The 26,478-nt window shown below is 36.6% G+C and overlaps 1 protein-coding gene across 1 annotated transcript; it reads left to right on the top strand.

The window, feature by feature from the left end:
• The first annotated feature begins 1,032 nt into the window (after positions 1 to 1,032).
• LOC123536179 (syntaxin-12-like) lies at positions 1,033 to 26,478 on the top strand. The gene is made up of 10 exons (XM_053528936.1): positions 1,033 to 1,095; positions 6,520 to 6,663; positions 10,946 to 11,008; positions 12,989 to 13,058; positions 14,148 to 14,232; positions 17,138 to 17,212; positions 18,134 to 18,202; positions 22,615 to 22,743; positions 23,333 to 23,488; positions 25,432 to 26,478. The coding sequence occupies exons 2-10, from the start codon at positions 6,573 to 6,575 to the stop codon at positions 25,525 to 25,527; spliced, it is 834 nt and encodes a 277-aa protein (XP_053384911.1). The 5' UTR covers positions 1,033 to 1,095; positions 6,520 to 6,572; the 3' UTR covers positions 25,528 to 26,478.

Genomic DNA, 26,478 nt, shown 5'->3' with positions numbered 1-26,478 from the left:
GTGTAGATAATGTTCAGCAAGCACCTCTGTGCAGTCTGATCATGATCTGCTCTGTTTGCCATGCAATTAGTGTCTTTATTAAGCACCCCTTTTAACAGTTAATGGGACATTCCAAACTGAAAGATGGACAAGTTCATTATAAAAATTTAGCAGGGTAAGGGTTAATATCATTCAAAACAAATATTACAATGAACTGTGTGTCATTGAGGAGACCCAGGCACTTAGCTCCAAGATTTGTCATAACTTGAAACGGTCAAGGAATTGTGCTATTACATTGAAAAGAAGATCTCTATTAATACAGTGCGTTCTGTGTAAGACCCAGGCCAGTAACTTGCCATGTCCAGATTACTTGAGGACAAAGGTGTACAGGGTTGCTTTTGTCATACCCATAACTACCATCCATTATCTAATTTGATTACTACTTTGTGCAAATAATCACAATAAAAAGACAATGTATTGCGCATCAGACCAAGGCCAGTAGGTCAAAGGTTAATGTCACAGTTTAAAGAGTCAGTTCAGTGTTGTGTCGATAACTGTGCCATGAAGCAATTTTCCAGTTTCTTGGAACAAATAATTCAGATAAAGGGACTGTTCTATGCAAGAGTGTTTAGTTTTCAGTCAATAACTGTGCCATTGTTAAAGTGAATTTCTTATTTCTTGAAACATGTTTCAAATAAAAACCTTAAAAAGTCTGTTGCTCGCAAGACCAAGGTCAGTAACTTCAAGGTCACACTTGGTTTATAGATGTCACGGTACAGACTTGGTCACGTTAGGGGAGAGGACAAGGACTTACCCAGGCTTTAGAAAAATATACACACCTGTGTGGGATGGGGTATCCACTTCCCACTGGTCAGGGTACGGGGGCCTCCTCTGGACTTTTTTTAAATATCGACTTGATTATATGGAACATCAAATTTGACATGGAAGTCTCTTAAAAAGAAATTTTGTGTCATTTTTGCTTGCAGGACAGTGCCTGCAGGAAAATTTCTTTTTGGTGTTTTCTTTCCTTTGAGTTAATTTATTGATCTTTAGTTTAGTTTAATTTTAAAATGTAAACAAGCTTCCGTCATTGGTCATATGATAAATTTGAGACAGGTAAAGTTGTGTATTTTTATGGACTTAGTATAGATCGTTACTTATTTTCATGTGTCAGTCATTGGTAGGGGATGAATATATGTTTTGTTCTTACTTAGAAAGCGTGTAAGACTGGCAAAACTGCAGTGAGACTAATCATTTTTGGTGGGTGGGGAAGTTCCAATTTCGAAATTAGTTTTTTTGCTTTCTTTTTTAAGCTTATCGGTTTATGCTCTTTCCTTCTGAGCACCTTAGCTGGTGTGTCTGCTCGTGTCTAATTCAGATGTTTGTAAAAACGTTTTTGCTACCTTGATGTACACTTTCAGATTAAACCAACCCATTTTATCAGGTTGGAAACTTCACCTGTAATAAAGGCAGTATTGATGGCCTAGCTTATTAAATGCCGAGTGTATAAATAGTGTTAAAATACAAATTATTTCAATTCTTTTAATATTTCACAGGGTGAGATATGTCACGGTATAGAACTTGAATAATAAAACGGGGAGAATATGTGCAGCCATACCGGGACTCGAATCCGGGGCCTCGGAATACCGTTCCGATGCTATACCGACCGAGCTACCCGGCTGCTTACACATATTCTCCCAATTTTATTATTCAAGTTCTATACCGTGACATATTTCCCCACTATTTTGAAATTCGTCGGCGAATTTCAGCGGGTACTTTATATATTTATAAGCAATTACAGGCGTTGGAGACTAACCAGTGTAATGCCGTCACGGTCCCATGTTGGGCGCCAAATGTCACAGGGTGAGAAAAATGTGCAGCCAGACCGGGACTCGAACCCGGGGCCTCGGAATACCGTTCCGATGCTCTACCGACCGAGCTACCCGGCCGCCTACACATATTCTCCCCGTTTTATTATTCAAGTTCTATACCGTGACATATATAAAACAGTAGATAAAATATAGTAGTGCTCTTTCTTGGTCGCAACAAAAAATTTGACGTTATCGTTAGCGATTGACGTCATCCTTAACATGATTTCATTCAAATTTAAGAGTACGTGTTTTAATGGAGAAAAGCATATTAGACTTTATGCTCAGATATTTTATAGTTGTCAGCCCTCTAATTAAGCCTTACCCGTATCTGCATTTTACTGCCATACTGGTAGGAAAACTAGGACATTAAAAAATCCAAAGAAGTCATACTGGTCAGACTTACTTCCTTTAGTAAATTCAACATTAATATTCATGTAGAAACTTCAAATGGTTTGAATTTAATTAATAATTTTAGATAAAAGACTTAAATCTTCGAAAATATGATGTGACAGGTGCGAGGAGATATCTACCCTGACACCAGTTTCAATAAACAACAATAAACAACAGACTGCCAATTTCAATGAATTGCAGAAACAGATCAGATATTTAATACATATGTTACTATATAAAGTAACAAAAATGAAGGTGTTTTCAGCAGGTTATTGCTTTCACGCACTGATTATCACTTATCGGCCCAAGCAAAAAAGTCATAATTCACCCGTTGAACATGTGCGTGTGAAACCAATGGCTAGGTAAAACGTCATCATGGTCAGTGCGCTTTCAACATGGCAGACGAGCGGACGTTGGAATTGTTATTGGACATCATAATGGTCTGTCAATGCTCTACAATATGTGGTGTAAAACAACATGATTTTTTTCGCGGAATGGCTCAAATTAGGCTCAAGTTATGTGTTGTTCCACATTTCTAGAATGGCGAACAATATGATTAGGTTGATAGGTACATAAATTATGATAAATATAAAATCAACTGAGTTCCTTACCGTCAAGAAAGTATGTAATTTATCTAAATGTGCAAGAGTACACAGGTGAGCGCTTAAGGGTCAATGACCATCTTGTTTTATGATTGGAATTGACTAAAGGCCCGGTAACCAGACGTCTTAGTCCGACTTATTTTACGGGATCCTATGAAATATTGAGTTGTTTTTCTTATGGGCAAAATCTCCACTCCTGTCAAACGCTGCTGATTTGGGTTTTAATGCTGATGACATAAATTCAAATAAAACTTATAAGTGTCACATAAATTCCTGATAGACTTATGTAAAAACTGTCAAGTATTTTCAAAAATTACTAATTTTCTGTTAATTAAAACCTTAGTGATGATGTATGTACTGTACTCATAGAAGGTCCTTGACGATGATCATGAGCATTACGGTTTATTTCATTTCGTCAAAGGTCACTGTTGGTATATAAAAGCGGTCACACATTAAACCGGAATCCACCTAAAAACCGGAATACAAAACCTTATTTAGTTATGGTATCCAGAACAAGTACTGTACATAATTAACATTTCCCCCATCTACAAGGCAATATGCGCAAGCAATAAAACCAATATTGTTACATGACTGTGTACTGTAATTTATCCTCTATTATTTTGGTCCTCCGAGGTTTTGACGGTTAGACTGCCTGTCAAAAATATATAACAATCTAGCTGACCGTTTAATTATTTTGACTACCATACCTCCAGACCTCCAGTATAGAAGTCCAATAATCAATATTATGTATGGTATTAATTACCAGTGTTTCTGTATTTGGGTAATTACATGTTATTTGTAAAATTTTATTTAACAGTTAGCTTTCACACAGGGTTGGAGACATATTGAATATATGTAATTTGAAAACAGCTTTGAAACAAAAAAGATGCTCCAAAGCATCTCAATGGATCCAAAACAAAAGGAAACTTCATGTAGAATAATTTCAATATTTATTTGAACTTGTAAGATAAATTTGTGCTTCTTAAATTAAGTCATTATCAAGCTTTTTATTTCACAATTCAAGGGAAAATAATGCTTAAACTTTTACAATTTTAAGAAGAATTGCACTTGTTTTTCACAAAACTGAAAGGCAAGGGTCTCTTCACAAAATAGGGAAAAAGCCCATGTGCAGTCATTGAACAATCAAAGCTTGAATGTGACAACCCATTTCATCTAAAACAGACAGATGTTTTCTCGTTGAGCAGAAACATAGGGATTATTCGTAGTGATTCTTAAAAGAAAAGAGTCTCTTCACTAGCATTGGCTTTTTTAAAATGAGAAGAGATGCAGAGTTGATACTTTACAGCTCAGAAAACACAAATATTTACCTTTCTCACTTTACAAAAAACAGTTTAGCTGAAATTTACCACATACTGAACAAACAAATCAAATTATGCGTGTACATATTAAATGATAATTGGACACCTAGGAAAACCCTAAAGCGAAGACTAGAATGGAGGCTTAAGGCATAATCTAGTCCTTAGTAATGGTACATATAGGCACAACGTGATAAATTTTGACTATCCCTGTCCCATCACATTTTATAGGGATCATGGCAACTATGAAATGTCAGATCTTAAAAAAAGCCATCACAGCCAAATAAGGAAGGCTAGGCATCTTCATGGTCACTATCTCCTATGGTGAAGTCATAAATTACCAGATTATATGGTTTGCCACAATATGCAATAAATTTTAAAACGGACAATAACTGCAAGTGTAATTTTCTAAACACTGCGAGGAATCACATGATCAAAATAATCTCTAAACCAAAATGAATTTATGAATGATATGGGATAATATTGAAGCAAATTTTGCTGTAAATCTAAAATATAGCCTATCATATGGCAACATAAATGTATCCTAAAACTACATAGATTTCAGTCACAATCACTTCCAGATTAACTAGAACACTTCAAGAAACTGAGACTTCTTATTTTTAGCTCGACTATTCATAGAATAGTGAGCTATTGCACTCGCCCATGCGTCGGCGTCCGCGTCCGCGTCCCGATTTTGGTTAAGGTTTTGTATGTAAGCTGGTATCTCAGTAACCACTTGTGGGAATGGATTGAAACTTCACACACTTATTCACTGTGACAAACTGACTTACATTGCACAGATTCCATAACTCTATTTTGCTTTTTTACAAAATTATGCCCCTTTTTCGACTTAGAAATTTTTGGTTAAGGTTTTGTATGTAAGCTGGTAACTCAGTAACCACTTGTGGGAATGGATTGAAACTTCACACACTTATTCACTGTGATGAACTGATCTACATTGCACAGGTTCCATAACTCTATTTTGCTTTTTTACAAAATTATGCCCCTTTTTCGACTTAGAAATTTTTGGTTAAGGTTTTGTATGTAAGCTGGTATCTCAGTACTTACTAATGGGAATGGATTGAAACTTCACATACTTGTTCACTATCATGATCTGACATGCACTAAGCAAGTCCCATAACTCTACTCTCTTTTTTTTCAAAATTATGCCCCTTTTTTGACTTAGCAGTTTTTGGTTAAATTTTTGTATGTAATCTGATATCTCAGTATCCACTAATTGGAATGGATTGAAACTTAACACACTTGTTCACTGTCATGATCTAACATGCACTGTGAAGGTCCCATAACTCTACTTGGCATTTCTACAAAATTATGTCCCTTTGACTTAGCAGTTTTTTGTTAAGTTTTTGTATGTAAGCTGGTATCTCAGTATCCACAAATTGGAAAGGATTGAAACTTCACACACTTGTTCACTGTCATGATATGACATGCAGTACAGAGGTTCAATACCTCTACTTTGCATTTTACAAAATTATGCCCCTTTTTCAACTTTTGTATTCATTCAATTGACAAGGCTGTTGAATAGTCGAGCGTTGCTGTCCTCCGACAGCTCTTGTTCTTAGTGTTTGTAATTACAGGACATCTATCATTATTGTCAACTACATAATAATTTAACAACTTTCATTAGTCATATGTTAGGTTATGTTTAAATATCATGGCATGGTAGGAAACTTATTCATGTTTTTCAAAATAACTTTGGCTTAGAGATAATTTAGATCATGTGATTCCACACAGTGTAAAGGCTTGGATCAATATAGTCAGAAGTATATGAGAATGAATCATAACTGCCTATAGAATATGATTTAATTCAGCTGTTTATATGCAGGATTGTAACTTTTTATACACCCATGAAAATTGGACATATTATGTGATCACTTGAGGTGGCGGGAGGCATCCACTATAAATTCTGGTATTTTACATAAGTCGAACCATATTATTAAGTGTATTCAACCTGTATTCTGTCAAGTCTAGATGTTAAGCACTTTAAATTTTTAGGTATAGCTGAAATGTGTTGGTATGAATATATACTCATTACTGCATCATTGTAAAAAATTGCATTGACTGCATCATTGTAAAAATTGGATTGACTGCATCATTGTAAAAATCAGATTGACTGAATCATGGAAAAATCTGATTGACTGCATCATTGTAAATATCGAAAAATCGGCTTGACTGTTGGCATTCAGTAAGGATTCTGCAAATATTATTACTGAAAGTATATCTATTTAAATTATTGATATGATTCAGCACAATTTTGACAAGTTACGACTCCTGAGGTGAGTTGATTACATCTGTGCATTTTTCTCTAGATGACACACTGCATTTAATTGTTGATTTCAGGCTGGTACCCATTATCAGGTTAATGTGAAAGCACAAGAGTTGTCATCATTGCCATGGCATTATCAAGGGGAGGTCACCAAGGTTACGGTGCGGTGAGAGAATACAGGGATGATCCTAACTTTCAAGATTTCAGAGATGACAATGGTAAATAGTGATAGACTGCCTAGATTGTATCAACTGTAAAGTTCTGCAAGTTTTTCTGCCAGTATCAACACTGACAATATATGGTTTCTGGCCTTTTTAGCTCACATGCGGTCAAAAACTAGGTCATTAGGTCTAAAAATAGAAAAACCTTGTGACCTCTCTAGAGGTCATATTTTTTCATGAGATCTTCATGAAAATTGGTGAGAATGTTCATCTTGATAATATCTAAGTCAAGTTCAAAACTTGGTCACGTGCCTTCAAAAACTAGGTCATTAGGTCAAATAATAGAAAAACCTTGTGACCTCTCTGGAGGCCATATTTTTCAATGGATCTTCATGAAAATTGGTCAGAATTTTTATCTTGATGATATCTAGGTCAAGTTCAAAACTGGGTCACATGAGCTCAAAAACTAGGTCACTATGTCAAATAATAGTAAAAATGACGTCACACAACTCGGTCATGTGGGGGACAGGTGAGCAATTCAGGACCATCATGGTCCTCTTATTTTTCCCCACCAGCATTGGTTTTATTGGGAAAATATCTCCATAAATTGGCTAAATTGGGAAAAAAAATGAAAATTAACATGGTACTGAAAAGTAGAAATTTTGCTATAGAACCTACATATCGCGAAAATTAATCCTCGCGTAAATATTCACCATTAGTATAATTCAAATTCAAGTAGGATACCATTTCAAAAATTTTGGGAATACCCTGCGAATATACAGAAGCGGTCATCGCTACAACAAAAGCGGAATACAATCTACACACACAAACATAACTCAAAATTTCAGATTCGGGAAATTTTGAACTGGTGAAAATATGTGCTTTAAAAAATTACAGTATATGTGTATAGAATTTTGTAGGATGATATTTTGAAAATGGGCAAAGGCAGCTTTATAATTCTTCGAACAAAATGTAAATTGCTGCTGTTTGCTTAGGTACGAAAATAGTGATATGAACACTAATAATGTATTAAGATTATTGTAAAATAGCAGAAAAACTAAAAAGATCCAGTTATTTGGGAATTTCAAGTTTAGACCATATATTTTGGCTTTGGGATTCCCTCGGTTTACTGGAGGTAACTTTATCGGGATTAAAGTAAATACATTTGTATTTAGGCTGTAAAGCCACTATTTAATTGCTATATGTTAATTATGTCTCCCCCAGGAGACATATTGTTTTTGCCCTGTCCGTCCGTCCGTCCTTCCGTCCGTACGTCACACTTCATTTCCGAGCAATAACTGGAGAACCATTTGACCTAGAACCTTCAAACTTCATAGGGTTGTAGGGCTGCTGGAGTAGACGACACCTATTGTTTTTGGGGTCACTCCATCAAAGGTCAAGGTCACAGGGGCCTGAACATTGAAAACCATTTCCGATCAATAACTAGAGAACCACTTGACCCAGAATGTTGAAACTTCATAGGATGATTGGTCATGAAGAGTAGATGACCCCTATTGATTTTGGGGTCACTCTGTCAAAGGTCAAGGTCACAGGGGCCTGAACATTGAAAACCATTTCCGATCAATAACTAGAGAACCACCTGACCCAGAATGTTGAAACTTCATAGGATGATTGGTCATGAAGAGTAGATGACCCTTATTGATTTTGGGGTCACTCTGTCAAAGGTCAAGGACACAGGGGCCTTAACATTGAAAACCATTTCCGATCAATAACTAGAGAACCACCTGACCCAGAATGTTGAAACTTCATAGGATGATTGGTCATGAAGAGTAGATGACCCCTATTGTTTTTGGGGTCACTCCATCAAAGGTCAAGGTCACAGGGGCCTGAACATTGAAAACCATTTCCGATCAATAACTAGAGAACCACCTGACCCAGAATGTTGAAACTTGATAGGATGATTGGTCATAAAGAGTAGACGACCCCTATTGTTTTTGGGGTCACTCCGTCAAAGGTCAAGGTCACAGGGGCCTGAACATTGAAAACCATTTCTGATCAATAACGAGAGAACCACTTGACCCAGAATGTTGAAACTTCATAGGATGATTGTACATGCAGAGTAGATGAACCCTAACGATTTTAGGGTCACTCTGTCAGGGGTCACGCTGTCGATCGCCACTTGAGCCATTTGCGACAAAAAATTAAATGTGGCTCCAAAATTTTCCAATTGGCGAAAATGGCCCGAAGCTATGTCTGTCTGCAAAACTACGAATATTGCCAGTTTTACGAACCAAAAAGTGTGAAAAATCGATAATCTGTGTAGACACAACATCCGTTATTGAAAGGGAGGGAGCTAATTTGCAATTTTTTTATTTGATCAGGCAGTTAATTGGCGATAATTAGATAATGGAATAACAAACTAGATAATTATAATCATCATTTTGTGCACTTGATACGATTTTATGAGCAGTCGGTCGTTAGACAAATTTCCTATGATTGCCGAGGGTTAGTTTGGGCAAAAACAAATAAAAATGCTTTAGACAAGCAGAAATTGTAAGTATTGAATAGCTATGATGAATTGATAGAAAAGCAATAAAACATAGGTATTTTAGCAAATATTTAATTCTAACTTACGTTTTCCGAATTTGTCACCCATTTTCGCGACCGTGATTTTCGTATATTTCTGTCATTTCTGACGAGATTTTTCAGTGCAATCTTAATAAAAAGTCTACATTTAAGAAAAATATGACAACTGTTGTAAAAGGAGCTCTCATTTTGAAGTATTTTTCGAGAATAAAACATGCGAACACATCGAACCCCACCCACTTATAGGCAATGTGCAAAATAAGACACTGTTTTTTTTTCAAACATTTTTTTTTTCTTTTTTGACATCTTTATTTCAAATGTGATTTTCAGAATTTTTTATTACATGTAAATGGCAGATGTTTATAAAGATGATAATTTTAGAAAGAAACACAAATTGATTTTTTAAATAGCTTTTTAAAGGGTTAATTACTAAGAAATATGTAATAACTACATTAATTTCTTGAGTACTGGTAGTATGAGTACTTTGGTACATATAATGTAGTCCTACAAGAACGTCAATGCTATGCGCTTCGCCGTTGTTGGCCTCATAATTTTATCTTCGGAAAAAGCAGTGGCTCAGAGAAAAAAATTCCCAGTGTGACCCCTGGGGTCACTCTGTTAAAGGTCAAGGCCACAGGGGCCTGAACATGGAAAACCATTTCCAATCAATAACTTGAGAACCTCTCGACCCAGAATGTTGAAACTTCATAGGATGATTGTTCATAAAGAGTAAATGACCCTTATTGTTTTTGGGATCAATCCGTTAAAGGTCAAGGTCACAGGGGCCTGCACATTGATAACCAGTTCCGATCAATAACTTGAGAACCACTTGACCCAGAATGTTGAAACTTCATAGGATGATTGAACATGCAGAGTAGATGACCCCTATTGATTTTAGGGTCAGTCTAATAAAGGTCAAGGTCACAGTGGCCTGTTCATGTTAAATCATTTTTTGGAAATAACTTGAGAACCACTTGACCTACAAAGTTGAAACTTAATAGGATGATTGGACATGCAGAGTAGATGACCCCAATTTATTTTGAGGTCACTTGATCAAAGGTCAAGGTCACAGGAGCCTGAACAGTGACTTGAGAACCACTAGGCCACTAGTGTTGAAATTTAGCGGGATGACTGGACATGCCAAGTAGATGATCCCTTTTGCAGCCAACCATCAGTGTCTCTTTGACTTTAGCTCCTGACCCCTATTGACTTTGTGCCTATAGGACTTTGCATTGGGGGAGACATGCGCTTTTTTACAAAAGCATTTTCTAGTTTACATTGTAGTTACATTAAGCTGCTTAGTAGTCAGATTGCAATATTTTGAATTGAAAGGTTGCGTGTTCTGTGACAATTTGACAACATAAGCTTTATCTGATCTTTTATTCTCCACTTTTGATTCATTTAGAGAGGTTGTCACTTAAAAATGAAATAGTCAGCACTGATACAGAATCTGGAAGCACTGGTTATGTTTACTCTGCATTGTTACATAACTGATATGCTGCTGAAAAATGATGTTAACCGGTATCATGCTGGACAAGATTGATTCTACCTTTGCGACCAGAGTAGATCATGATCAGCCTGCACATCCATGCAGTCTGATCAAGATCTGCACTGTTCGTTATTAAATCAGTATGTTTTAGGTTTTAGGTTAGCATCCCTTTTAACAGTTAATGGTACTGTCCAAATTGAAAGATGAACTAGTTCATTATAGAAATTTAGCGGATAAGAGTTAAAACTAAAGTATAATCAAAAGTATTGAAGATTTTAATTTCTTGTTCATTTTTCATTTCAGGCAGATCATTTGATGAAGAGTTTTCACAAATTACGAGAAATATATCCAGTATAAACAATGGAGGTATGTGCTTCTATAAAGACCTAAATCAACCATGCTTTGTTTCTTTCATAATATATACAGTCAAACTTTGTTAACTCAAACTGGATAATTCGTACACCACCCTTCTCACGTACTCGTCAGGTCTTGGAAAAATCCCTGTGTAATGAATTTTGTTCGATAACTCGAAACAACCAATCATCTCGAACAAATTTTGCTGGTCCCATCAAGTTCGAGTTAATAAAATTGACTGTAATAATAATAATTACATGGAACAACAAGCTTTTGTCTCTATTTAGCCATAGCAAAATGTGAAATCTACTTGTAGGAAGTCATTTTAAAGTTTTCTTATGTCTTTTCTCATAATGGTGATTTATCATTATAATTTGTAATTGAATTATTTTATAAAAAAAATCACTGCTTAGTCATATGGCAAGGTACTGTATATTATTTTTGTTTTTAGCTTGAGGATTTTATTTTAAGGACCATACACCCAAGAAACATTTGCGAACACTTTATTTCGCGGTTTTATGAAAAAAGGCGATTTAGCTGGGACAGAGATTCACGGAATTCATCAGACGCGAAATGTGCAAGAACTTAATTAAGCTTTAAACAGTAACTAACAGTCACAGGTAAAATGACAGGTATCTTAAGCATGTAACAAACATTCACAGAAGATGGTTGTTTCGCGACTATTAAACATAGTGACCGCGAAAGTCGCTAACTTAAATAGCGCAAAACCATTACAGTAATTGCCAATATGCTAGTTGTGGTCTTACATAAACTTGTTTAGAATATGATTATTTCCCTATTATTATTTTAAGCTCACCTGTCACAAAGTGACAAGGTGAGCTTTTGTGATCGCGCGGTGTCTGTCGTCCGTCATCCGTCCGTGCGTCCGTAAACTTTTGCTTGTGACCACTCTAGAGGTCACATTTTTCATGGGATCTTTATGAAAGTTGGTCAGAATGTTCAACTTGATGATATCTAGGTCAAGTTCGAAACTGGGTCACGTGCCGTCAAAAACTAGGTCTGTAGGTCTAAAAATAGAAAAACCTTGTGACCTCTCTAGAGGCCATAATTTTCAATGGATCTTCATGAAAATTGGTCAGAATGTTCATCTTGATGATATCTAGGTCAAGTTCGAAACTGGGTCACATGCCGTCAAAAACTAGGTCAGTAGGTCTAAAAATAGAAAAACCTTGTGACCTCTCTAGAGGCCATATATTTCACAAGATCTTCATGAAAGTTGGTCAGAACGTTCGCCTTGATGATATCTAGGTCAAGTTCGAAACTGGGTCACGTGCCCTCAAAAACTAGGTCAGTAAGTCAAATAATAGAAAAACCTTGTGACCTCTCTAAAAGCCATATTTTTCATGGGATCTGTATGAAAGTTGGTCTGAATGTTCATCTTGATGATATCTAGGTCAAGTTTGAAACTGGGTCACGTGCCATCAAAAACTAGGTCAGTAGGTCTAAAAATAGAAAAACCTTGTGACCTTTCTAGAGGCCATATATTTCACAAGATCTTCATGAAAATTGGTCAGAACGTTGACCTTGATGATATCTAGGTGAAGTTTGAAACTGGGTCAACTGCGATCAAAAACTAGGTCAGTAGGTCTTGAAATAGAAAAACCTTGTGACCTCTCTAGAGGCCATACCCTTGAATGGATCTTCATGAAAATTGGTCAGAATGTTCACCTTGATGATATCTAGGTCAAGTTTGAAACTGGGTCACGTGCCTTAAAAAACTAGGTCAATAGGTCAAATAATAGAAAAACATTGTGACCTCTCTAGAGACCATATTTTTCAATGGATCTTCATGAAAATTGGTCAGAATTTTTATCTTGATAATATCTAGGTCAAGTTCAAAACTGGGACACATGAGCTCAAAAACTAGGTCACTATGTCAAATAATAGAAAAAACGATGTCATACTCAAAACTTTGTCATGTGGGAAGAGGTGAGCGATTCAGGACAATCATGGTCCTCTTGTTTGTTACAGCAAATGTGATAGAAAAAGCTGCTAAAGCGATAGGGACTGACAGGGATAATGGACAAGCTGGTGATAAAATGTAGGTATTTGTCTAGATAATAATTGAGCTGCGCCATGAGAAAACCAACATAGTGGCTTTGCGACCAGCATGGATCCAGACCAGCCTACACATCCGCGCAGGCTGGTCTGGATCGATGCTGGTCGCTAACAGTTTCTCCAATTGCAATAGGCTTTGAAAGTGAACAGCATGGATCCTGACCAGACTGCGCAGATGCACAGGCTGGTCTGGATCCATGCTGGTCGCAAACGCACTGTTATTATTATTATTATTATACCAGATTTATATAGCGCCCTTTTCATGATCAATTTCACATTCAAAGGCGCTTTACATAGTTCAAATGCAGCCATATAGGGCGCATAATTTATCCTCTACTAGTACAGACACAGAGCGATATGACTAGAGGGAAAGAGTGAGACAAAGCCCCCACGACAGAGAGATCAGAAATCAGATACAGGCTTTTCCGGCTAACTTAGCCTAGTTCGTTGCGAATAGACAGCCTGGTTCTTTAACGTGCCCAGTGTATAGCACTGATACACGCAAGGATTGCCTGGGTTCCTGACCAGTACACCTCTAGTTGGGTGGGAAACACTGAAAAGCGTTTCTGAAAATTCCCGAGTAGCTGCCGGGGATCAAACCCCCGACCTCAGGATTGGAAGACCAGTGTGCAAACCACTGAGCTATATGTCCACTATGTTGGTTTACTCGTGGTGCGGCTCATATATTGATTAACCATCTTTCTTAGATATCAAAAATTGTTAGAAAAAGCAAGAAATGTCTGTGAAGAAAGACAGGCCATAAAGTAAGGACGATTGTTGATAACTTTTGTTATCACATACACTGAGACAAAAATGTGTTCATGGATGAAAAGTTTGAAAAATTGTAATACGTGCAAATAGCTGGAAAAAGAAGTGCAGATATATTTTTTAAATCATTTTTACAAGATAAAAATTCTAAGAAGGTGCTTTTGGAAAGATCAAGCATTTATTTTTTGCAGTTTGTATAAAATGAATATTATTATTCCACATTGCCTGTGGGTCAAACAGTGTTGAAAATTTTTTACACTAAATTTTCCATAGTTTTACTATAACTGTACTTGACTATTTACAGCCATCATGTATCTCAAGATACTGCCAAAACTGTGACTGCAACAACTAGATTGCTGAAACAACTAAGTAAACGTAGACTAGACAGAGTAAGTACTTAATTCCTGATCACCATGGAAACTAGTATACTAGAATAGACAGAGTAGGTACGTAAATCCCTGATCACCCTGGAAACTGGTAAGCTAGAGTAGACAGAGTAGGTATGTAACTCCCTGATCACCATGGAAACTGGTATGCTAGAGTAGACAGAGTAGGTACGTAAATCCCTGATCACCATGGAAACTGGTATACTAGAATAGACAAGAGTAGGTATGTAAATCCCTGATCACCATGGAAACTGGTATGCTAGAGTAGACAGAATAGGTATGTAAATCCCTGATCACCATGGAAACTGGTATGCTAGAGTAGACAGAGTAGGTACGTAAATCCCTGATCACCATGGAAACTGGTATACTAGAATAGACAAGAGTAGGTATGTAAATCCCTGATCACCATGGAAACTGGTATGCTAGAGTAGACAGAATAGGTATGTAAATCCTTGATCACCATGGAAACTGGTATACTAGACAGAGTAGGTATGTAAATCCTTGATCACCATGGAAACTGGTATACTAGAGTAGACAGAGTAGGTATGTAAATCCTTGATCACCATGGAAACTGGTATACTAGAGTAGACAGAGTAAGTATGTAAATCCCTGATCACCATGGAAACTAGTATACTAGATTAGACAGAGTAGGTACGTATATCCCTGATCACCATGGAAACTGGTATACTAAAGTAGACAGTATAGGTATGTAAATCTCGGATCGCCATTGAAACTGGTATACTAGAGTAGACGAGTAGGTACGTAAATCTCTGATCACCATGGAAATGGTATACTAGAGTAGACGGAGTAGGTACATACATTTGTAGTTTCCTGATCACCATGGAAACTGGTAAACTAGTGCACACAGAGTAAGTACTGAATCCCTGATCACCATGGAAACTAGTATGCTAGAGTAGACAGAGTAAATACTTAATCCCTGATCACCATGATAACTAGTATGCTAGAGTAGACAGAGTAAGTACTGAATCCCTGATCACCATGGAAACTAGTATGCTAGAGTAGACAGAGTAAATACTTAATCCCTGATCACCATGGTAACTAGTATGCTAGAGTAGACAGAGTAAATACTTAATCCCTGATCACCATGGAAACTAGTATGCTAGAGTAGACAGAGTAAATACTTAATCCCTGATCACCATGGTAACTAGTATGCTAGAGTAGACAGAGTAAATACTGAATCCCTGATCACCATGGAAACTAGTATGCTAGAGTAGACAGAGTAAATACTTAATCCCTGATCACCATGGTAACTAGTATGCTAGAGTAGACAGAGTAAGTACTGAATCCCTGATCACCATGGTAACTAGTATGCTAGAGTAGACAGAGTAAGTACTGAATCCATGATCACCATGGAAACTAGTATGCTAGAGTAAGAGTAAGTACTGAATCCCTGATCACCATGGTAACTAGTATGCTAGAGTAGACAGAGTAAATACTTAATCCCTGATCACCATGGTAACTAGTATGCTAGAGTAGACAGAGTAAATACTTAATCCCTGATCACCATGGTAACTAGTATGCTAGAGTAGACAGAGTAAATACTTAATCCCTGATCAGCATGGTAACTAGTATGCTAGAGTAGACAGAGTAAGTACTGAATCCCTGATCACCATGGAAACTAGTTTGCTAGAGTAGACAGAGTAAGTACTTAATCCCTGATCACCATGGTAACTAGTATGCTAGAATAGACAGAGTAGGTATGTAAATCCCCGACTATCATGGAAACTAGTAGAATAGCCTAAACTTATTTAATATCAAACTCTACACTAGGAGAAACAATCCTCATAACTCTGATTTGAATTTTGAGAGAGTTATGCTCCTTTTTATGCCCCCAGCATCTACTGATGCGGGAGGCATATAGTGATTGTCCTGCCCGTCCGTTCGTTCGTCCGTCCGTACGAGGTTAACCAAATGGGACCGTTTCATCAAATACCCCTTACTAGAATGACTTGATACTAATGAAGATGTAACCTGTGACCATTCCTCATCTTCAGACATCACCTGACCTCAGTTTGACCTTGACCTCATTTTGGACTTGAGGTTGCTTTATATTGGCCATTTCTTAGTTAACCAAATGGGACCGTTTCATCTAGCATCAGTACCCCTTATGAGAATGAATTGATACTAATACAGATGTAAACTGTGACCATTCCTCATCTTCAGACATCACCTGACCTCAGTTTGACCTTGACCTTGACCTCGTTTTGGACTTAGGTGCAAAATCTACGGACAAGGGTGCCACTGGGGGCATCAAGCGTTTATTGAACGCAGCTTCTTGTTAACTTAGAATTTTTCTGTTAAAGTTTTATAAAGTTTTTTACTGGCAAAGCTCTAATTCAGAGTCAAGCACTGAATAAAGTCGAGTGTTCTGTCTTACGGACAGCTCTTATTAAATTGGCTTTTGTTTAAAAGGTTTTGCATGTAAGTATATTCCTTATAAACTACTTGGTCAAGTTCTTTCAAACTTCACACATTACTTTGGCATCATGGTATGACCTAATGTAGTAAGTTTCATTGCTCTAGTTTACATTTTAGCAAAATTAACCCCCTTTTGTAACTTAGAAAATATTGCTAAAGCTAGTATTAGGTGAGAGGGCTTCAGATTGTCACACCACATCCTTCTGCATTAACCCTTAGCCTGCTAAATTTCTAAAATGGACTAGTCCATCATTCAATTAGGGCAGTACCATTTATTATTCAAAGGGGTGTTCACTGAAAACTTACAGACTGAATAGTGAACAGTTCAGACCATGATTAGCCTGATCTTGGTCTGCACTGGTTCCAGAGGCAGAATTACTTGCCGCCAGCAGGTTAAAGCTTTACATGTATACATAGTTTAATATGTATGTAACTTAATGCTTATATGCTTGAATTGTTTTCTTTTCAGTCTCAGAAATTACAAATTGATAAAGTGACACATGATTTTCAAGAAAGTCTTCAAAGATTTCAATCATTACAAAAGGTAACATACTAAAATTAATGAGATATTTTGTACTTAACCTAGTATAAGAACTGTTTAATGACAAGAAATATTGAAACTGTAAAAGAGATTTGGGGCAATATTTTCATAATATGCTTGGGAGAAACTTCATAAGCCATACTAATTAATATATAAGATGATGCAGTAAATCTTACTGTGCAAAGGTTTCAACTGCTCTGTGTAGAGGGTCAGCTATTTGGATCAACCAGGGATGTTGACAATGTCATCTGATTACATAATTATTTTAACACACACGTTTATACATTTTTACATAACTGTTTTTAGATATGCTTTACATTTTTACATGGATGCTTTTAGATATGTTTTACATTACTCATAGAGTTCTTTACATTTTTACATGGATGTTTTTGGGTATGCTTTACATTTTTACATCAATGTTTATGCTTTACAGTTGGCGTTTGCAATATGACTTCTTCTCGGCGATATATGACCATTTTGTGTCGATTCGCCGTAAAACCCAACTCACTCACTCACTCATCTGATTACAAACTTCAGTCTTTTTGTTCGGCTTTAAACCACACAGACGCAAGTTAGGTCCTACACTAACTTTCCCAGCTTTAATGTCGGAGGAAGACCCCGAGGTGCCCCTTTTTTCAGGCATAATCAGGCTTCTGGGTAGATCTACCAGTTTTCTCAAACTCTCTGGATAGAATTTATGCATGTAGAATTCTACATCTCTTATAAGTTTTGATCAACAAGGTATGGATCAAGTGATTTAAAATAAGTGACTGTTACCACTCTGCATTGGAGACCCCTTTTTCTAAGGAACAGACAATAGATTACCTCCCTTAGATTTTAAGATTTTATCAGATTGAGGGCCATGTAAATTTGTATTAACTTACTAAATTTCTAATAGCAGTGCTTGTAATGTGTTTGTTACAGAAAGCAACAGAGAAAGTGAGAGATGCAAGCAGGAAGGAGGCACAGAAACCAAAAAAGTCAGCTTGGCTGGTATGTTATTTTACAGTTCAGTTAATATTTAAAAAAAAAAAAATGAATAAAATCAATGTTTAGATTTGTACTTCTGATGAACAGTAGCAAATTATTCAGTAAGAATTGGTTCAATTTGAGGTCCATTGCAACACCATGTTTTACAAATGTAAGACAGATACAATTTTATGTGTAGGTGTATAAATATGAAGATATATAGAAGAATTCTGTATTGTGACCACCTCATTACTAAGACAAACACATAATAAAGTTTTAAGGACCATTGTATCTGACGTCCTTTTCCTATGAAGCTGTTAAATAATTATGTTTTTAATCCCCCGCCGTGGCGGAGGGATTATAGGAATGGTCTGCGTCCGTCCGTCCTTCCGTCTGTCCTTCCGTCCGTAACACTTTCGTGTCCGCTCCATATCTCCTAAACCCCTTGAAGGATTTTCATCAAACTTGGGTCAAATGATCACCTCATCAAGACGATGTGCAGAACCTATGAGTCAGCCTTGTCGGTTCAAGGGCAAGGTCACAACTCAAGGTCAAAGGTTTGAGCCTGCCATTTTGTGTCCGCTCTATCTCCTAAACCCCTTGAAGGAATTTTATAAAACTTGGGTCAAATGATCACCTCATCAAGTCGATGTGCAGAACCCACGAGTCAGCCATGCCAGCTCAAGGTCAAGGTCACAACTAAGGGTCAAAGGTTTGAGCCTTCCATTTTGTGTCCGCTCTATATCTCTTAAACCCCTTGAAGGAATTTTATAAAACTTGGGTCAAATGATCACCTCATCAAGACGATGTGCAGAACCCATGAGTCAGTCATGCCGGCTCAAGGTCAAGGTCACAACTTAGGGTCAAAGGTTTGAGCCTTCCATTTTGTGTCCGCTCTATATCTCTTAAACCCCTTGAAGGAATTTTATAAAACTTGGGTCAAATGATCACCTCATCAAGACGATGTGCAGAACCCATGAGTCAGTCATGCCGGCTCAAGGTCAAGGTCACAACTTAGGGTCAAAGGTTTGAGCCTTCCATTTCGTGTCCGCTCTATATCGCCTAAACCCCTTGAAGGATTTTCATCAAAGTTGGGTCAAACGATCACCTCATCAAGGCGATATGCAGAACTTATGAGTCAGCCATGTCGGCTCCAGGTCAAGGTCACAACTGAAGGTCAAAGGTTTGAGCCTTCCATTTCGTGTCCGCTCGATATCTCCTAAACCCCTTGAAGGAATTTTATAAAACTTTGGTCAAATGATTACCTCATCAGAACGATGTGCAGAAATTATGAGTCAACCATGCCAGCTCAAGGTCAAGGTCACAACTAAGGGTAGAAGGTTTGAGCCTTCCATTTGGTGTCCACTCTGTATCTCCTAAACCCCTTGAAGGATTTTCATCAAACTTGGGTCAAATGATCACCTCATCAAGAACTCATGAGTCAGCCATGTAAACTCAAGGTCAAGGTCACAACTGAAGGTCAAAGGTTTCAGCTCTGTATCTCCTAAACCCCTTGAAGGATTTTCATGAAACTTGGGTCAAATGATCACCTCATCAAGACGTTGTGCAGAATTCATGAGTCAGCCATGTCAGTTCAAGGTCAAGGTCACAGCTAAAATCAAAGGTTTACCCTTTCACTATCCATAGCAGTGGCGGGGGATTTAGCTGTCGTTCAGACTCCTTGTTGACAAGAAATTTGTCTATGGTTTTATAAAATAAGCATAGGGGTAGGAAGTAACTTTTGTTATACATTTAAAATTCAGTAATGCTATAATTAGTATCAGTTGAAGGTGTTGCTGATGGAGAATACTGCAAAATGAACATCTAATTGTACCCCCCGACAACAAAGTTGTAAGTGGGGGTATACTGGTTTCAGGTTGTCTGTCTGTCTGTCCATCTGTAGACACAATCTTGGGGGCACCATCTCTCCTCATCCCCTTGACACAGTTTAATGAAACTTCACACAAGTGATCAGTAACAACAGTAGTTTTGCATGGGGCATGTTAGGTTCTTTCAGAAAAAAAAATTGCAGAGTTATGGGACTTTGTTTTTTTTGTTACTATGCTATATACATAGACACAGTCTTGTGCGCACCATCTCTCCTCATCCCCTTGACACAATTTAATGAAACTTCACACAAGTGATCAGTAACAACAGTAGTTGTGCATGGGGCATGTTAGGTTCTTTCAGAAAAAAAATTTGCAGAGTTACGGGACTTTGTTTTTTGTTACTATACTATATACATAGACACAATCTTGTGTGCACCATCTCTCCTCATCCCCTTGACACAATTTAATGAAACTTCACACAAGTGATAGTAACAACAGTAGTTGTGCATGGGCCATGTTAGGTTCTTTCAACGACAAAAATTGCAGAGTTATGGGACTTTGTTTCTTGTTAACATACTATGTACATACAGTCTGCATATGCAATCTTGTGCGTGCCTAATCTTCCAAACCCTTGCACACAATTTAATGAAACTTGACACAAGTGATCAGTACCAACCCTAGTTGTGCATGGTGCATGTTACGTTCTTTTAGATGAATATTCTGCATAGTTATGGGACTTTGTTTTTTGTTACTATACTGTATACATACAGTCTATATACATACAGTCCACATAATTATGCAATCTTGTGTGGGTCAAATTGCAATGTACTGTGTCAGTGCATGCGGGGGGTACATTCATCACCTTTAGTGATAGCTCTAGTTTTAACACTGAGTCATAAATTTGAAGTGGCAAATTTCCTTCTACCTTTATTGTGTGAAATGGTATTTTCTGCAATGTTTTGTGTTAAGATTGGGAAATATATTTTTGTTTTGCATGATTTGTTAGCAAATAAAACACCATTTTGATTTCATATGCTTAGTAGCCCATTATACCCAAGGTCAAGGTCACCAAGGTCTTATAATTGGGTTATTTTTAAGGTAAAGTTTTTCGGCAACCTTTGTTTTTCTGTCATATCTTTGTTACTATTGCTTATATTTTACTGTAATTTCACATAAACATTGTCCAGTATACAAACAATATATGTGTAGGGGCTGAGCCCATTATACCCAAGGTCAAGGTCACCAAGCTGTTATACTTAGGTTATTTTTAAGGTTAAAGTTTTTTGGTAACCTTTTGTTTTTGAATTTCTGTCATATGTTTGTTAATATTGCTTATATCTTACTGTAACTTCACATAAACATTGTCCAGTATGCAAACAAAGTATGTGTAGGGGCTGAACCCATTATACCCAAGGTCAAGGTCACCAAGATCTTATACTTAGGTTATTTTTAAGGTTAAAGTTTTTCGGCAACCTTTTGTTTTTCTGTCATATCTTTTTTTACTATTGCTTATATCTTACTGTAACTTTACATAAACGTTGTCCAGTATGCAAACAAAGTATGTACACTGTACAGGGACTGGGCCCATTTTGTCCAAGGTCAAGGTCACAAAGGTTTTATACTTAGGTTACTTTTAAGGTTAAAGTTTTTCGGCAACCTTTGTTTTTCTGTCATAACTTTGTCACCTTGCTTATATCTTACTGTAAGTTCTCATAAACATTGTCCAGCATACAGACATAGTATATGCGGGGGCTGGGCCCATTATATCAAAGGTCAAGGTCACAAAGGAGTTATACTTGGAATTATTTTCATGTTAAATTTTTTCGAAAGCTTTATTAATAAATATATCTTTGGTACTTTAAAAGATAATGACTTGAAATTAAAAGTATTTGTTTATAATCATCATCTGCATGTGTGGTTACATACCCCATATCTCTAATTGTATTTTTGACAGAATATTGCTCCTTTTGTACTTTTTTTGCAATCTTCGCTTTCTGGATATTACTTTAATGCAATAGAAGATAAAGACTTGAAACTTAAAATGTATCTTTAATAATTCTTTATCACCATCATCTGCATGTGTGGTAACAATCCCCATAACTCTGATTTGTATTTTTGACCAAATTATGCCCCTTTTATACTTAAATTTTTTAACAAACTTTGTTTTCTGGACATAACTTTCGTACTATATAAGATAATGACTTGAAACTCAAAATATATCTTTACCATCATCATCTGCATTTGTTGTAACAATCCTAATAACTCTAATTTGTGTATTTGATGAAATTATGCCCCTTGATGTAACTTTCTTTTATAGTAGAGGTCTCTTATTCAGACATATATTCATTTTACTGTCAAGTCCCCAAATAGTGGAGCGGGCTGTCTTACAGACAGCTCTTGTAACATGTTGGAATTACACCAGGAAGGGATACTAATCTGGCATTCTTTTTTAGGCATAAATGGACGCATTACTTCCCTTGGCGGTAAAAGTAGGTCATTTTGCAAAACGTGTTTTTATCGACAAGTAAATACATGGTAAAATCCTTCTTTGTTTATATAAAAGAAAATTTTAAAAGTGTTAGAATTACGAATTAACTTTTTCCCCAGGATGATGAGGATGATGAGCCTTTGATAGAAGATGATAGTAGAAGACAGCAGTTGATGGCTCAAGAACAAGTGATAGATGATGATCTGGCTTTAATAAGAGAGAGAGAAGAACAAATAAGAGCTTTAGAGGTAAGAATTTGGTACATGTTTAAAATGAGTTGTCATCTCTCAGACTTAATTATAAACTTGAACACAGTCTATCTTAGTAAATCATTTATTATAAGGTAGACTAGCCACTAGACTGATAATTAAGATATTTCTATGATTTTTTTCTTTTTTTATGTTCATAGAGACAAAAGCCAGTCTATTCTAGAGATTTTCTAAGAGGACTGATGTTAAAATTATCATTATCATTATGATATTGGACATAGGATATAGACTGGCTCAGTTCACTACATGAAGTCATTAAATTAAAAAAAAATATATATCATAGTCTAGGAGCTAGTCTAATTATAAGGAGGCTAGATTTATGGTTAATCATACTGGACAGGCTGTGGCTCAGGGAGGTACCCCCGGTACATCAGATGTGAATGAAAAATTCCAGGACCTAGGTGGTACATGACCAAGGAGAACAGAAAGTAGTTTCAGTTACATATTTATTACTATTTCAGGGAGATTTATCAGATGTAAATGAAATATTTGAGGACCTAGGTGCATTGATACATGAAAAAAAAAGGAACTAGGTTCAGCTACATTTATATATGTACTATTGTTTCAGGGAGATATATTAGATGTAAATGAAATATTCCGGGACCTAGGTGCAATGGTACACGACCAAGGAGAACAGATAGATACTATAGAAGCCAATGTAGAAAAGGCATATACAGATGTAGAACAAGGCACGGGACAGCTGTCTAAAGCTGCTACATATCAAGTATGTTCATTTGTTATCAGATAATAGGCAGGGCTCATCCAGCTGGCTTATGGAAGGTTGGTGGTTCTACCCAGATGCCTGCTTGTGATGAAATAATGCACAGAGGGACACCTGTGTCTTCCTCCACCATAAAAGCTGGAAAGTTGCCATGCCATATGACCTATAATTGTGTTGGTGTGACATTAAACCCAACAAAAACAAAACAAAACATATTTACTTTGACTATTAAAAGTACAATTGGGGCCTCTGGTGAAGGATGTGCTAGCTTCTAATCACTTGCTCCATTATTCTGTTTGCTCGGGCCTTGCTTTCTCCTGTGGGTTTGAAACCTCACTTTACTGTGATTTCGAATTCTTACATGGAAAAAAAGTCTTCCAGTTACGCTAAGGAAGATTCCAAGGTGCCCACTTATGCCTGAAATAATGCTAGGGTCTTTCCTTGCCTTTAAAAGTCTGACAACATGTTGGATGACCTAAAATTGTCTTGGAGTCACTTAAACACACAAAATCAAGCTATAGGTTGAATTCTTTTAGATGAGGTAGGTGTTCACCAGGATCGTGGCATTTAAGTCTTTCTATCGAAGGGAGATTGCACTTGTCCCATGGTACATAGGCACTTGCCAACATATAAAGCTGAATATTAAAATAATGAATTGTGCTATGAAACAAATGTTATATTCAAAAAATTATAGATCAAATGTGGTATTGCAAGTTGAGCCCTGAAAGTACTCAATCAGTTTGTGAAACATTTGTGTAAGTTAATGGTACTGAGGAATTTGTGAAACAAATTGCTATAGGCAAAGACTTACTGAACTTCTGTAGCAATTAACATTTAAAAGTTTATCTTTAGGTCTGTTTTGACAAGTTTTTGTTATACCTCCGGAAACAAAGTTTGATTTTTGCCAGAGTTATTGTCCCATTTTGACCTAGAATTCAGTAAAATGTTAATGTCTGTTTGGACACTTAAAAGGATGGCTTGATTGAATTTGTTTTTTGGTAAATGGGTATAATGTACATAGATATAAAGTACAGGCCAAGTTTGAGTTTGTTACAACCCACCATTTTTTGGCAAAGTTATAAACCCATTTCGACATATTTGGTTGGCTGTTTGAACAGGTGAATGAATGGAATTTATTAAATATAGTTATATGAACATATGATACAGGCCAAGTTTAATTTTAGTTACAAACCACCAATTTTTGGAAGAATTATAGTCCTTTCCTGACTAAAAACTTTGCAAATGTTGATGTCTGTTTAAGAACTTCTGAAAGAGTTAATGCATCATATTTTGGTAAATTTGTATATGATTGTAAAATACAAGCCAACTTCGATTTCAGTTACAATCCTCCATTGACCTCTTTTTGACACAAAAGTTGGTTGTCACTTCAGTAACTCTGAAACAGATGAATGGATTGAATCATTATACCCTTGTGAACCTTTTACACATATAGTTCTTAAAATCAGGTTGTTTACAGACATTAATGAGCCGCACCACGAGGAAACCAACATAGTGCATTTGCGACCAGACCAGCCTGCTCATCCATCCTGACCGGACTGCGCGGATGCGCAGGCTGGTCTGGATCCATGCTGTTCACTTTCAAAGCCTATTGCAATTAGAGAAACCGTTAGCGAACAGCATGGATCCTGACCAGACTGCGCAGATCCATGCTGGTCGCAAATGCACCATGTTGGTTTTCTCATGGTGCGCCTCAAATTTTTATAGCAGCTGTAAAGCAGGGCTTTATTTCTTACTGGAAGGTGATATTATTGGGGCAATAATTACTCTGCCAAAGAGCTGACAGTACCAGTTTTTCAGTAAATGAAATTGATGAAAATATTTTGGTTTGAAATATACATGTATAATTATGCTAATTGAATTGACCCTTAACATGAGTCATTTGTTTCTAGGGATTTCGAAGTCTGTTTACTTTTTGTCTCTTTCAGAAAAAAGCGAGGAAGAAGATGTGCTGTTTAGTTTTGATTTTTGTGATAATAGCCGCCATTATAGCCATAATTATAGCTGTATCAGTTAAAAAATAGACTGGTTATAGTCTTCACGTGAATTTTAGACAGACAGACTGGGACCAGAGTCATAACTAAGGCTGTGTCAGTTAAATTTTCTGAAAAAGTAGATTGTATACTGTCTACAGAATAATTTTGGACTGGAATTTCTCGTCGAAATAGACTGATGCATGAAAGAAGCAGAAATGGTGCATGAATGAAGCAGAAATGAGATGTGATTTGTTTTTATTGAAAATACTCTTTGGTCTAAAAGACCAGTTAGGTTAGATTTAGATAAGGTTATGTTGTTAAACTATATACATTGACTTGATAGATTAAAACTTAAATTAAGATGTATTTATTTACTGATAAACCAGAGCAGATAGCAGATAATGGCATCAAAATTTAAGAGTGAATAGCAGCTGCAGAGTACCATTTCTGTGTAAATCGAACATTTATCTTATAGCATAGGCTATTTTTAGCAAGGCATGTGAACTGAATGGATAAGAAATAGAAAGGTTTGCAATATTGTATCATTTGTTTAATTGATTATGTATACATGCATAGAATTCATAAAACATTCACATATTTATTGTTACCTACCTCTAGGGTGTAGGGAGCCCGAGTAGCATAGAAAAATCACAATCTATCTCTTCTAGTAGTATGGATTTTACGATATTGACTCAAAATAAGGAGGGAAAATTTTGCAACTGAAGTCATATCCAAAATAGCACAAATATTAACCCTTTCCCTGCTAAATTTCTGGAATTGACTGGTCTATATTTCAATTTGGACAGTACCATTAACTGCTACCAGGGGTGCTTACAAAAAAGTACTGACTGAATGGCAAACAGTGCAGATCTTGATCAGACTGCATGGATGTGCAGGCTGATCATGATCTGCACTGGTCATAAAGGCAGAATCATGTCCAGCATGATAAAGGTTTAAACAAACAAAGTGTTTCATCAAAAAGAAGAATTTAGTACACAT

This window comes from Mercenaria mercenaria, chromosome 17 (genome assembly GCF_021730395.1).
Source record: "Mercenaria mercenaria strain notata chromosome 17, MADL_Memer_1, whole genome shotgun sequence".
NCBI lineage: Eukaryota > Metazoa > Mollusca > Bivalvia > Venerida > Veneridae > Mercenaria > Mercenaria mercenaria.
The sequence above is the reverse complement of the archived record's forward strand: the minus strand, read 5'-3'. Positions and strand labels throughout refer to the sequence as shown.

Coding starts and splice junctions, on each gene's coding strand:
- LOC123536179 (XM_053528936.1), top strand. CDS start 6,573: ATGGCATTATCAAGGGGAGGTCACCAAGGTTACGGTGCGGTGAGAGAA. Junction 18,203..22,614: donor CAAAAAAGTCAGCTTGGCTG/GTATGTTATTTT, acceptor CTTTTTCCCCAG/GATGATGAGGATGATGAGCC. Junction 23,489..25,431: donor CTAAAGCTGCTACATATCAA/GTATGTTCATTT, acceptor TGTCTCTTTCAG/AAAAAAGCGAGGAAGAAGAT.